General features: G+C 36.6%; 1 protein-coding gene across 1 annotated transcript; it reads left to right on the forward strand.

The window, feature by feature from the left end:
* Positions 1-8,740: 8,740 nt before the first annotated feature.
* Positions 8,741-9,700, forward strand: LOC129521603 (olfactory receptor 6F1-like). The gene has a single exon (XM_055343269.1). It carries the CDS (start codon positions 8,741-8,743, stop codon positions 9,698-9,700), a length of 960 nt encoding a protein of 319 aa, XP_055199244.1.
* Positions 9,701-14,971: the final 5,271 nt, after the last annotated feature.

The following is a 14,971-nucleotide window of genomic DNA, read 5'->3' on the forward strand; positions in this document are numbered from 1 at the left end:
GGATCCTGCCCCTATTCTCTGCGAGCACCTGGCCTTCCCTGAAGATTGTTAAAGTTCCTTGCTCTCTGGGACTGGGCTTTTCTGTCCTGGAGGCTTTCCCCGCCCAGCCTTAGCCCGGCTCCTCACAGGACCCCTCCCCCACTGGATTGATTGATTGATTGATTGATTGATTTTTCATCTTCCTACCTTGTTAGAAGCACGAACTCTTCTCTCTGTAGCGTTCCAGCTGTTCTCTCTTTAAATCTCAGGCCGAATTCGTTTGTTTTCAGGATGATTTGAAATTTATCTAGGTAAGTTGATGGAGACAGGTGACTTTGGGACCCTACTTTTCCACCATCTTGCCCCGCTGGATCATGTTTATTCAAACACTGAATTCAAATAATTATATTTACCCCTTTTCTCCTGGATAATAAATAGGGACACAACTAGTTTGTTAGATCACATCTCTCTTCACCCAATAGCTTTTAAAGGTTTCCTAGCTCAATGTCTTAGCATAGTAAGTGTGGGCATTATCTTGGAAATCAAATATGTCCCATAAATGGAAGTTCTCAGGAAATATCTTCCTAAGAAATCTAATAAATCAACAATTATGAACAATTGCCTGGTATGGAAAATTTAAGAATAACAATCCCCAAGCATGACTGTTTCTTATGAATAGCTTTATGAAGGATTTTCTAAATTATACAAACAATTAATTAACTAAAATTTCATACAGTTTCTAGAAGCCAACCATGATGTTGACAGAGAGTTAGTATTTTGACAATAATGAATTGTTCCAATTTTCTGCCCAATTATTCTTACCACTATTTTTTATTTAATTCCTCCTGTAGTATGTAAGCAAAAGTCTGACAAATGCTCTAGGCAGACAAATTAAGTTCAAAATCTCTGATTCTTGGTGATTTATGGGCATTTCAAAGAGGATCATGTACTTTAAAGCCATTTGGGTGGTAGAACACGGGAAAAGTGCATGGAGATGGCTCATCTATGGCTATAAGCCAAATGAGATATCACACTTATTTTAATTTTTCTTTATAATATAATATTGTGTAAATGTATGGTATACATAATTTGATGCACTCATATATTGTCATCTAATTGTCATTGCAGTGATAATTAGCACCCCTATTATATTATTATCATTTCTTTTCAGTGGTTGAATTAATTAAGTTCTCATCTCAGTAAGTTTGGTGATTTGTATATTATATTGTTGCCTATATTTACTATACTCTGTATTAGATCTCTAGGGCTTATTTATTACCTGTATCATGCCTATACCCTTAAATAATATCTGTTATTTCCTCCAACCCTATCCATTATTAACCAGCAATTTACTCTCACTCTATGTTTTGCTGGTTGAGATTCCACATATATGACATTATATACTACTTGTTTTTCTCTGTATGATATCTCCACATAAAATGTACAGGTCCATTCATATTGTTGCAAATAACAGGGTGTCCTTTTTATGGCTGAATAATATTCCACTGTATATATACAATATGCAGTAGATGCAAAGTCATTTTAGGTTATGATGTTCTTTAAAATTTTTATTTATTTATTCATGGGAGACACAGAGAGAAGCAGAGACACAGGCAGAGGAAGAAGCAGGCTCTCTAGCCTGATGTGGGACTTGATTCCAGGACACAGGATCTCAACCTGAGCTGAAGGCAGATGTTCAACCACTGAGCCACCCAGGTGTCCCTCTTACAATTTTTATTTGAATTTTCCTAATGACTAATGATTTTGAACACATTTGAATGTATTTATTGATCATATATGTATATCGTCAAAGAAATGAATATTTATGTCTTTTGAACATTTATTGTGTTTTTTAATTTTTTCATGACTTATTTGTATAACTTGGATATTAAAACCTTATCAGACATAATTTACAAGTATTTTTTCAGTTCTATATGTTGTCTTTGCACTTTCCTGACAATGACTTCTCATACACAAAGCTTTTAATTTTGATGTAGTTCAATTTATCATTACTTTCTTTTGCTGCTTGTATATTTGGTGTTATATCTAGCAATCACTGTCAAATATCAAGTCACAAAGTATTATTACCATTTATTCTTCTAAGAGTTTTATAATAGCAACTCTTATGTTTATGTATTTGGTCTGTTTGGATTAATTATTATATATACTGAGGTAGGAGTCCAACTTCATTTTCCTGCATATGGAAGTTCATTTATCCAAATATCATCTGTAAAAGAAATTTCATTTTTCCCATTGAGTGGAAATGGCATTCTTCTCAGAAATCTATTTTCCATAGATGTGTTTATTTCTGATCTGTCATTCTATATCAATGGTATATGTCTACTCTTATGTCAGTCTTATATTGTTTTGAAATCAAGAATATGAGTCCTTCAACATTTTCTTCTTTTTCAAGAAAGTTTGGATCTTTAAAGCATCTAATAATTCTATGTAATAGGGTAGCCCCAGGGGCCCAGTGGTTTAGCACTGCCTTCAGCCCTGGGGTGTGATCCTGGAGTCTCAGGATTGAGTCCCATGTCAGGCTCCCTGCATGGAGACTGCTTCTCCTTCTCTGCCTCTCTCTCTCTCTCTCTCTCTCTCTCTCTCTCTCTCTCTCTTTCTCTGTCTCTCTCTCTCTCTCATGAATAAATAAATAAAATCTTGAAAAAAAAGAATTCTAGGTAATTGAAAATCAGCTTTCCATTTCAGAAAAAAAGACATTGACTTTGCAGATTATGTAGTATTGAAATGTTGACTGAATTGTTTGTATATGAAGCACAATATATCTTTTAAATTATTCAGAATTTATTTCTTAATTTTTTTCAGCAATTGTTGGGAGCGGTCCCACGGTGTGAGGCAAGGTTCCAAGTTGAGCCAAAGCTCCTTGTTGTCCCTAGCCAACCCGCAGTCCTGCGGTGCGAGGCAGGGTTCCAAGTTGAGCCAAAGCTCCCTGTCGTCCCTGGCCAACCCGCAGTCCTGCGGTGGGAGGCAGGGTTCCAGGTTGAGCAAAGGCTCCTTGTCATACCTGGCCAACCTGCTGGGATGCACCTAGCTCTTCCCCCTTATGGAAGTAAAAGTACATATTTGCTTCTCCTTTAAAATGTTATCGAGACAAGTTCCCATAAAGTAAGCAAGGAGGTGGCCTGACACATGACCACCTTGGCAGACATTACTTAATAAACAAACCTCACTGTTTAGTCTAAATGTGGCATTCATGCTCTATTGCTTAAACAAATAACAGGTGTTAGTTTTAAAAACAATGTATGTTTGTGCGCGAGATGTACTTCTCCTTAAAGAAATAAGCTGCCTGCTTACAGAGGCTATATAAACTCTACATGCAAAAATAAAGCTTGTGCATTGTAGCCATCAGCTGCATGGAACCTCCTATCCCATGAACTTTTAGTCTCTTGTTTATTTCTCATCCCCTTGCCCTCGGTCCCTGAATCCGGACCTTCTCGCCCCGGCTGCAACAAGCAATATGATATTGTACTCCATGTACACAACTTACATGCTTTGATTATTTTTTCCTAGGTGTTTAATGATTTTTTGATATTTTGTAAATACAAATGTATTTTGAGAGGTTCATATGAATTCTAGGAACTAGTAAAATAAAATGCACACACCTATAAGAATATTCCTAGCCTTAGTGTATTGACTATCGTGAGCCTCCTTCCACCTTTATTTATTTATTTTTTATCCTTCCACCTTTAGCCAGTATTGCATTAATCCTAGGGATCAGCCTATGGTAAGAATCTTTACATTTTCTCCAGTTTTTTATGAACATGTCATGCCCTGAACATACATATGACTTTCTATAGTGTCCTGTACACAAGGTTATGTTCAAATGTCCACAATGTCAAATGAATCTTCAAAATTCTTCTCTTCTGAATTTTGGAAGTAAATTCTATGTTGACTAGTTGAATTTTCCTATCCTTAGTATGTTTTTTTAAATATTTTAATTATTTATCCATGAGAGACACAGAGACAGAGGGAGGCAAAGACACAGGCAGAGGGAGAAGCAGGCTCCATGCAGGGAGCCCGACGTGGGACTTGATCCCAGGTCTCCAGGATCATGCCCTGAGCTGAAGGCAGCGCTAAACCGCTGAGCCACCTGGGCTGCCCTCCTTTTGTGTTTTAATGCTCTTTACTGTAACATTTAGGAATAATGTCTGCAAATCTTCCAGTCTATGTTCCAAGTTAAGCAAGCCAGATAAGGACCCTTCATCAGACTTTTAGGTAATTTTCAGACTATATAAATAGACACATACAAAATAATATGTGAATTGAATCATGACCAACTGAAATATATGCAGGTAATATGAAGATAGTTTAACATTTGAAAACAAAACAACAAAGAAACACATCTATGCCAAGGATTTGTACATAACAATGCAAAGCAGTTTTTATTCTTTTTAAAAGCAGTTTCATTCTTATCAAAATAGGAATGAAAATAAACAAACAAATCTACAATGAGTAAATGGATGATTAAATTTAGTATATTTATTCAAAGGAATACAACTCAGCACTAAAAAGTGATAGGCTTACAAGGAACACAGCATTAAGGGGGCACCTGGGTGGCTCAGTCGATTGAGTGTCCAATTCTTGATTTTGACTCAGGCCATGATATTGTGAGTCATGATATCCAGCCCTGTTGGGGCTCCATGTTCAGCAAAGAAGATTCTCTCCCTCTTCCCCTCCTTTCCACTTACTTCCTCTCTCTCAGTTAAATAAATAAATCTTTAAAATAACACACAGCATCATGAATTGAATCTCTAATTTATAATGGTGGATGAAATAAGCCCAACACCAGAAGTATATGCTTTATGACTGTGCATATGTGAACATCTAGTAAAGGAAAGCTAAGCCATAGTAGTGAACAGTGATTGCTTGACTCTAAAGGGAGAAATTAATTGAGTGCATTAGGCTTGAGAAAATTTTGAGTGATTAAGAAGACTGTATTTCTTGATTGTGGTTGTAGCTACACATGTATATACATTTGCCAAAATATATTGAACTTTACACTTATAACAGGTGTATTTTATCATATGTCAACTGTAACTCCACAATTTTATTTTTAAAAGATATCTCCTGTTGCCTTTTGGGGAATTATTCTTAGTGAGAACAGGACTAACACCCTGGTGCATTACTTGGCATCCTTACATAATTAGCAATGCTCATGTCCATCTAGATACATGCCATCAGCATCCCATGTCACTGCAGATGAACACCTCTGCATATTTTCAAGTATCCCTTGGTGATTTCCACTTACATAGTGATAAGCATTTGTTTAAAGTTCCATTCTTTAATAAATAAATGAATGTTTGGCTTACTTGGCATTTATGCACAAGATGTGAGTTTTTATTTTATGTATGGCATAACCAGTGTTCATAAAACAATTTACTGAACAAAACATACTTTTCCTTGAATTATTTGAACAAGCTCAAACTCATATTGTAAATTCCTTTATTATAAATACACATATATGGATATCATCCATATTTATTTTATTTGATTTTCTATATTATCATTTTCTTATCTTCCAATACCAAAGTTTGTCATATTTTCATACTTTCTGCACATATTCACTATGCTCCTGTACCTAAAACCTTTGTGAAATGCTTAAACCTTGGAATCTACATAGTGGGTAGCAATGTGTTCTTACACACTTGGTCAGTGCTTTCTTAATTATTTTTTTATAAATGATACCAATCCAGGGTTTTGTCTTATTAGTTTTGTATTCTGTTATTTTGAAAGAAGATTTTTCAATGCTGATCTTGTATGCATTTTGCAGCTAGGAAATAGTATTTTCTGGTCATGCCTCTGGTGGCTGAAATATTAAGAGGTTCAAGTCCATACTCATAAATGAAGGGTGAAAAAAAATTAAAAAAATAATAAAAAAAATAAATGAAGGGTGAATACCATGAGCAATAGCAGCTAATGAAGCCGCTTAGGAGACTATTCCTTCAGTTTCTTTTTTTTTTCTTTTTTTATTCCTTCTGATTCTAATATTTCTCATAGTTGCTTTGTTCTTCCTTTGGCCCCAAGGGGAGAGTACTTTGACCCTCTCCAAAGGAGAGTCCTCAGGGAATCTACATGAATGCCCTAAGGTAAAGGCAAATTTCCAAGACTCAATACTCATAAAATTCTAATACTTCTCGCACGGGCAATTTCAGAACGTGCTGTTTCCTGCATACTGGCAATTAGGTATAAGAAAATAGAGGGAAAATACACACACACACACACACACACACACACACACAAGGAATTTGGTGTTTATTTGTAGCATAGATGGTGTAAAACAGCCAATAAAATAGCAGGGTGGAGAGTACTTAGCTTACTTCCCTTGTAACAAATTGAATATAGAGTGCTGTAACATATACCTTGGTGATAAGAAATATTTAAAGAGCATGTAACCAATAAAATTCCACTCCTGAAAAATAATCAAACAGAATAAATTCTGTGAGTACATCTGGGGGATATAATCTGCACTGTTTTTCACTTGCCTAGAGAGTAGTGGTGGTATTTAACAAAATACTTTTATAATCTGGGATATTTCTGCAATCTGGGGAAATATTCCTTCTCATAATTTTATTTGGCATGTAGGATAGGCAGCCATGGCCTATAAATTAAAACAACTATAAATAAATTTTAATAATATATGAATTAGTTTTTAAATTTAATGAATTTTAAAATATATAGTTTTATAAATAATGTAAATAAATTATGCATAGATTTATAGGTATGCAAAGTATAAAATGAATATATAAAATTATAAATTTAAAAATATATATGTTCATTTTCATATTTAAATATTATTTTATTTTTATAAATGTGCTAAATGATTTAAAATTGATTTTTAATCACCCAATTCCCTCCTATGGTTATATATAACTTGTCTAAGCCTTTTTCTAAAATGATTTATTTATTTGTTCATTTGAGAGTAAATACTGCAGGAACAGAGGGGAGGGGCAGAGGGAGAGAGAGAAGCAGAGTCCCTCTCTCAGGAGAGCCCAACACAGGGTTGGTTTCAGGACCCTGAAACCATGATGAGAACCAAAGGCAGATGCCCAATTAACTGGGCCACACAGGCACCCCGTATATAACCCTATTTTTACAAAAGACAGAATTGAATAAGTATGATGTCTTTTATTTTTTTTATTTTTTATTTTTATTTATTTATGATAGTCACAGAGAGAGAAAGAGAGAGAGGCAGAGACATAGGCAGAGGGAGAAGCAGACTCCATGCACCGGGAGCCCGACGTGGGATTCGATCCCGGGTCTCCAGGATCGCGCCCTGGGCCAAAGGCAGGCGCCAAACCGCTGCGCCTCCCAGGGATCCCGTATGATGTCTTTTAGAAGGAGAAATTTTTTTCTTTGTGATAATTCTTTTTTCATGGCTCTAGTGATATACTTTCCAAATTCTTATTTTTCTTGTTATATTAATACTAGGAGAAAAATTTCCATACAATATTTATCTGATAATAGGAAAAATATATACTTCGGTCTCTTGGTCTTACATGTGTTACATAAATGTTAATATTTTTCTAATGAAAATAAAAAATCAAACTCAAGAAAAATATTTTAAAAAATTACTCCCAATTTTTTCTCTAATCATTTTCTTATATTATAAATTCTAGGTTATTTTTTTGTGTTTTGGCAGAACATTTTTGGCAGAAACATTTTGGCAGAAACATTTAACATAACTATAACTATAAATACCATATTGTACGTTTAAAATTGGTAAGTGGTTATATTAAATGTTCTTTCACAGTAATGATACTATGGAAACAAACTCTATGTTCATTGAGAATAATGGATTTTTGACTTAAAATTATTTTCTTTACTGTCCCTAACTAATGTAGGAAAATTGGTGAGTGTAATGACTAAAAATAAAAAAATAAGAAAATTAAAGGAATATTTATGAAAAAATTATCTCCATATAGATGTTGACTCCTACTGTCTATTTTCTGGAGATAGAATTTACTCATGTACCCATCTCCAACCTAACCCTAATTGGTGGTGTATAATATGGGTAATAAAGTTAATACTGCAGGCAACCATTTATCTTCATAAGACAACAAGTATGTCTAGGAGCTTCATTATAAGAGCTCCATCCTATCCACTAGCCCCTGATAAAAATGTTATTGATCTTTCTCCATCATCTGATGAATAGTATGTGAAATACTCAGTTATGGAACAATGCTATGTTCTTCCAAGAGCCACATTTTATTTTTTTTTAATTTTTATCTATTTATGATAGTCACACAGACAGAGAGAGAGAGAGAGGCAGAGACACAGGCAGAGAGAGAAGCAGGCTCCATGCACCAGGAGCCCGACGTGGGACTCGATCCCGGGTCTCCAGGATCGCGCCCTGGGCCAAAGGCAGGAGCCAAACCGCTGCGCCACCCAGGGATCCCCAATAGCCACATTTTATATATTAGTTTGGACTGTGGACTTTTAAAACAACTTCCCTGGATAGAATCTGTCCCACCACTTAAAGTGATGTAACAGTGACAAAATGATTTCTCAACTCAGTTTCTTTATTAGAGAAGTGGATTATTATACTATTTATTTTGGAGAATTATTCTGCAAACCAAATAAGCTAACTCATGGAAAATATTTATAAAGACACCAACTAAGGTTACTGCCAGCCACTAACTTTTTAAATTATTATTAGTCTATTATCATGAAATAAATATTCCATTTTTGCTTATCCAGACACTCTGCGCTTTGCTGGTTTTTTCTAAATCAGAGACGATGAGCTATGGATATAACAAACCAAACAAGAGTGACAGAGTTCATTTTTCTTGGGTTTCCTGGTGTTCTACATCTGCGGATCACCTTGTTTGTGATATTTCTTATTGTATATCTGCTCTCCCTCATGGGAAACACCCTCATTATTTTTCTTGTTCTCATGGATATCACACTCCAAACGCCCATGTACATTTTCTTAGGAAATTTGTCATTCCTGGAGATCTGGTACACCACAGCCACGGTGCCTAAATTGCTGGACACCTGCCTCTCACAGGTTGTTACCATCTCTGTTTCTGGTTGTATCACCCAGTACTACTTCTTTTTCTCTATGGGAGCTACAGAGTGCATCCTGCTGGCGGTGATGGCCTATGATCGGTACCTGGCCATCTGCAGTCCTCTCCATTATTCACTCCTCATGAGTATTCGTATGTGCCTGCAGTTTTCAGCTGGATCTTGGATTGGGGGCTTCATTGCCCCTCTCCCACCTACCATACTCATTTCTCATCTAAATTTCTGTGGCCCCCAGAAGATTAACCATTTCTTTTGTGACTCAGACCCCATTTTCAAACTCTCTTGCTCAGATACATTTTTGGTGGAGACTTTGGGTTACACATGTACCTCTGTCGTGATTCTAAGTTCTTTCCTTCTCACTATGTCCTCTTATGGCTACATAGTGGTCACAATAATCAAGCTGTCTTCCCAAAAGGCACAAAAAAAAACTTTCTCCACCTGTGCCTCCCACCTCACTGTGGTCTCTATCTATTATGGCACCATTATCTTTGCCTATGTTCACCCTCCAGCGAAGCACAACTTCACCATTGGTAAAGTGATCTCAGTGTTTTACTGTGTGGTTACCCCTTTGGTAAACCCTCTCATATATACACTGAGAAACAAAGATGTGAAGACAGCTTTCAGAAAAGTTCTAGCAAGAAAGATATTGCTTTTGACCACAAACATGCAAAGGATTTGAGAGACACTCTAAAATAATCAATTTATAATGGATTCCTAAACCAAATTTCAAAAGGTAAGTATTGAAAATTATATTATAAAATTGATATTACTTAATATGGACATTTTGGGTTGAATTATACCAAAATAGATATAGTATAATTGGTACAATTAAGAGTGTCTTAGTGCAATGCCACAATGATAAACTTAACTCAATCTTTCTGTTTAGCATATTCTGAGCCAGTCACAACTGAAGAAATATTTCCATATCCCATTAATGGTAGTAATCATTCCAATATCAATTCAATGGAATAATTTATATCTAAGTACTCTATTTATCACTTCATTGATCCCAAAGCTATAACTGGATTTCTTTCTTTTCTTCCATTCTTTTTATTGATTATTTTATTTAACTTTTAGTTTAATTAATTTAATTCATTGAAAAGGCAACTAGAAGCTGAGGTGATTTTGTGTATTTCCTAAAAGAAAAAGTGTGTAACTTAATCCAACTTCAATTTAAAAAAGAAGTTTGTCGACTCCATTCATTTACTTTAAAAAAAAATTTATTGGAGTTCAATTTGCCAACATTTAGCATAACACTCAGTGCTCATCTCGCCAAGTGCCCACCTCAGTGCCCATCACCCAGTCACCTGAACCCCCAGCCCACCTCCCCTTCCATTACCCTTTTTTCATTTCCCAGAGTTAGGTGTCTCTCATGTTCTGTCATCCTCACTGACATTTTCACTCATTTTCTCTCCCTTCCCTTTATTCCCTTTGACTAATTATTATATTCCCCAAATGAATGAGACCATATAATGTTTCTCCTTCTCTGGTTGACTTATTTCACTCAGCATAATACCCTCCAGGTCCCTCCATGTCGAAGCAAATAGTGGGTATTTGTAATTTCTAATGGCTGAGTAATATTCCATTGTATACATAGAACATAGCTTCTTTATTCATCATCTTTCGATGGACACTGAGGCTCCTCCACAGTTTGGTTATTGTGGACATTGCTGCTATAAACATCGGGGTGCAGGTGTCCCGGCGTTTCACTGCATCTGTATCTTTGTGATAAATCCCTAGCAGTGCAATTGCTGGGTCGTAGAGCAGTTCTATTTTTAACTCTTTGAGGAACCTCCACACACTTTTCCAGAGTGGCTGCACAGGTTCACATTCCCACCAACAGTGAAAGCGGGTTCCCCTTTCTCCACAACCTCCCCAACATTTGTTGTTTCCAGCCTTGATAATTTTCCTCATTCTCACTGGTGTGAGGTGGTATCTCATTGTGGTTTTGATTTGTATTTCCCTGATGGCCAGTGATGAGGAGCATTCTCTCATGTGATTGTTGTCCATGTTTGTGTCTTCTTTGGTGAAATTTCTGTTCATGTCTTTTGCCCATTTCATGATTGTATTGTTTCTTTGCTGTTGAGTTTAATAAGTTCTTTCTAGATCTTGGAAACTAGCCCTTTATCTGATATGTTATTTGCAAATATCTTCTCCCATTCTGTAGGTTGACTTTGAGTTTTGTTGACTGTTTCTTTTGCTGTGCAAAAGCTTCTTATCTTGATGAAGTCCCAATAGTTCATTTTTGCTTTTCTTTCTTTTGCCTTTGTGGATGTATCTTGCAAGAAGTTACTGTGGCGAGTTCAAAAAGGGTGTTGCCTGTGTTCTCCTCTAGGATTTTGATGGAGTCTTGTCTCACATTTAGATCTTTCATCCATTTTGAGTTTATCTTTGTGTATGGTGTAAGAGAGTGGTCTAGTTTCATTCTTCTGCATGTGGATGTCCAATTTACCCAGCACCGTTTATTGAAGAGACTGTGTTTTTTTCCAGTGGATAGTCTTTCCTGCTTTGTTGAATATTAGTTGACCATAAAGTTATGGGTTCACTTCTGGAATCTCTATTATGTTCCATAGATCTATGTGTCTGTTTTTCCATTCACTTACGTTTATCATAATGTATTATTTTTATAAATTCTTAAAGCTTATTTTCAGAAACTACAATAACTGTGATTTCACTGGAAAAGAGAAAATTTGGTTACAATAATAAACACCACATTTCCAGAAGTTAACTCTGATTAAAGCAGATTTTCATGGAGTCTCAGAATCAATGTTGTTGGATAATAAATCCTGAGAGAATAAAACAAAATGCAAATGTGAGTCAGTGTACCATTATCCCTAACAAGAAAGTATAAAAATGGAAGTGACAAATATTTTATTTTGATTTGAAGAAGAGAATTTCAAGAAATTGCACAGAATGTAAATGAAACAAGAAATATTTTGTACAGAGGATATTTACCCACAATTTCTTTGCTAAATCTTGACAATACATTTACAGAAATCTGTGTTTTACCAGATGAGATTATAATGTATGCAAAGGTAACTTTTATAAGCATTTGAGCACTCTCTTCATTTAAGAAAGTGAAAATCTTTTCTGTGTGGCTGTAGATTTTCTTGTGTTATAGATTTGCTACAATAAATGATTCTTTAAAATTTTGAATATTAAGTTTCTAACTACGTGTCCTTTTGAAATATTGTTGTTTTAATTTCCATGTAAAGAATCTTTATGCCTCACTGATTTTTTTCTTGTAAAACTATGAAGTTTAAATGAGAACAAACAAAACAAAACTAAACTAAACTTTATTTCATTACCCTTAAGGAAACACACACACACACACACACACACATCTCATGTAGTGGTCCCTTATTATTATTATTATTTTTTAAAGGTTTGACTTATTTATTCATTGGAGACACAGAGAGAGAGGCAGAGACACAGGAAGAGGGAGTAGCTGGATCCCTACAGGGAGCCCAATATGGGGCTCGATCCCAGGACCCTGGGATCAAGCCCTGAACAAAAGGCAGATGTTCAACCACTGAGCCACCTAGGTGCCCCAGTCCCTTATTATTTAAGTCAGAAAGCCTCACACTTTAGAAATTATATTTTTGTCCCCTACTCCATCATTATTTTTTAACTAGTCCATCACCAGTTCTTATTTTTACAAGAAAATTCTCCATTAATATATCAAAGTATTTTCATTTCCACATATGCCACACATTTAGCACTACATTTACTCTGGAATATTCTCTTCATGTGTCTCAATCTTTCTTACAAGACTTTTTCCACTATGACTTGCTTATCAAACCAGAAGGGACATTTTACAATGTCAGCTGAAGGGAAAGAAGAGACCACATCAAAGAAGGTAGCAAGTACATAGACATGACTTAGAGAAGAAATGGATCTTGGATGATGCAGAGGGGAGGGAGCTATGGTCACAGATAATGGTGAAAGGAGAGAGGATCACACAGGGGAACACACAAGGAGAAAGTTTCCCTGAAACTATTGGCTTGGAAAAGAAGGGTAGATTTTCATGAGTTCTTGCAAGCAGTAGGGTTTTAAAGCAGAGTTTTAAGGTCAGTGGGCTTGGATGGGATAGAGCCTGGAAGGCAAAACAGGAGATAGGACAGGAAAACAACCAAGGGCAGAGAGCCTGGGAACAGCAAAGTGAAGAAAGACATGGTGTAGGTGGGTGATTGCTCTTTTCCGAGTGTACCCTAAGAGGCAGCATTCACAGAATACCTCTCCATGAACATAGGAGCTGCTTGGTGCCATTACTTTCTCCCAGCACTAAGATGAACACAAAGCCAATGTGGGAAGTAACACATCACAAACATTGGCTGCCTAACTTGTTTGTAGCAAGCATCATAACTCTATGCTCTTGTGGAGCTCCTCTCAGTCAAGATTGGCATAGATTCAAAGACATGGGACCCCACCCCTGAAAGCCAGTATAAATCTCAGCCTATACCATGTGTCCAGATAAGAGAGTTCTGCAGGGCCTTACTTCTGGAGGAGTTGGTGTCAGGTTTCATTTCACAAACATTCCAGAGCACACCTAGTTAAAACATCACATTCAGGCCATGTACAAAACTATGCCACAGCAGGCAAGAAGAGCCTCTGCAGATCACTGGCTTGAGGAATAAAGCATCCAGAATACAACAGGCAGAGCACATAGCACATCCTGGAGACAATCCCTGAAGCACCAGACTGTGGACACTACATGAAGTTTTTCTCATGAGGTCATTACATTAAGAGAAGGAAACATAACTGGCTTTTCTAATACAGAAGAAGGCAGCTTTATAGAAAAAATTCTAGGATGTAGGAATTTATCCCAAATTATAGAACAAGGTAAGGCCACAGCTAGAGATCTAAGCTACATAGATGTAAGTAACATGCATGAGAGAGAATTTAATCATAAGGATACTCATTGGACTTGAAATATGATAGAAGACACCAATGGACCCTTAAAACCGAGACAAAAGTTTTTAAAATGAACTACTGGGACTTCGTCAAGATAAGTGCTTTTGCAAAGCAAAAGATACTGTCAACAAACTCAAAGACAACCTACAGAATGGGAGAAGATATTTTCCAATGACGTATCAGATAAAGGGCAAGTTTCCAAGATCCATAAAGAACTTATTAAACTCAACACCAAAGAAACAAACAATCCAATCATGAAATGGGCAAAAGACATGAACAGAAATTTCACAGACGAAGACACAGACATGGCCAACAAGCATGACGAAATGCTCTGCATCACTGGCCATCGGGGAAATACAAATCAAAACCACAATGAGATACCACCTCACACCAGTGAGAATGGGGAAAATCAAGAAGGCAGGAAACCACAAATGTTGGAGAGGATGTGGAGAAAGGGGAAGACTCTTGCACTGTTGGTGGGAATGTGAACTGGTGCAGCCACTCTGGAAAACTGTGTGGAGGTTCCTCAAAGAGTTAAAAATAGATCTGCCTTACCACCCAGCAATTGCACTGCTGGGGATTTACCCCAAAGATACAGATGCAATGAAACGCTGGACACCTGCACCCCGATGTTCATAGCAGCAATATCCACAATAGCCAAACTGTGGAAAGAGCCTCAGTGTCCATCAAAAGATGAATGGATAAAGAAACTGTGGTCTATGTATACAATAGAATCTTACTCAGCCATTAGAAATGACAAATACCCACCATTTGCTTCGACAAGGATGGAACTGGAGGGTACTATGCTGAGTGAAATAAGTCAGTCAGAGAAGGACGGACAAATATTATATGGTCTCATTCATTTGGGGCATATTAAAAATAGTGAAAGGGAATAAAGGGGAAAGGAGAAATAATGAGTCGAAATATCAGAAAGGGAGACAGAACATGAAAGACTCCTAATTCCAGGAAACGAACTAGGGGTGGTGGAAAGGGAGGTGGGGAGGGTGTGGGGGTGACTGGGTGACGGGCACTGAGG

The sequence above is a fragment of the Nyctereutes procyonoides genome, unplaced genomic scaffold (assembly GCF_905146905.1).
Source record: "Nyctereutes procyonoides isolate TBG_1078 unplaced genomic scaffold, NYPRO_anot_genome, whole genome shotgun sequence".
Lineage (NCBI taxonomy): Eukaryota > Metazoa > Chordata > Mammalia > Carnivora > Canidae > Nyctereutes > Nyctereutes procyonoides.

Coding starts and splice junctions, on each gene's coding strand:
- LOC129521603 (XM_055343269.1), top strand. CDS start 8,741: ATGGATATAACAAACCAAACAAGAGTGACAGAGTTCATTTTTCTTGGG.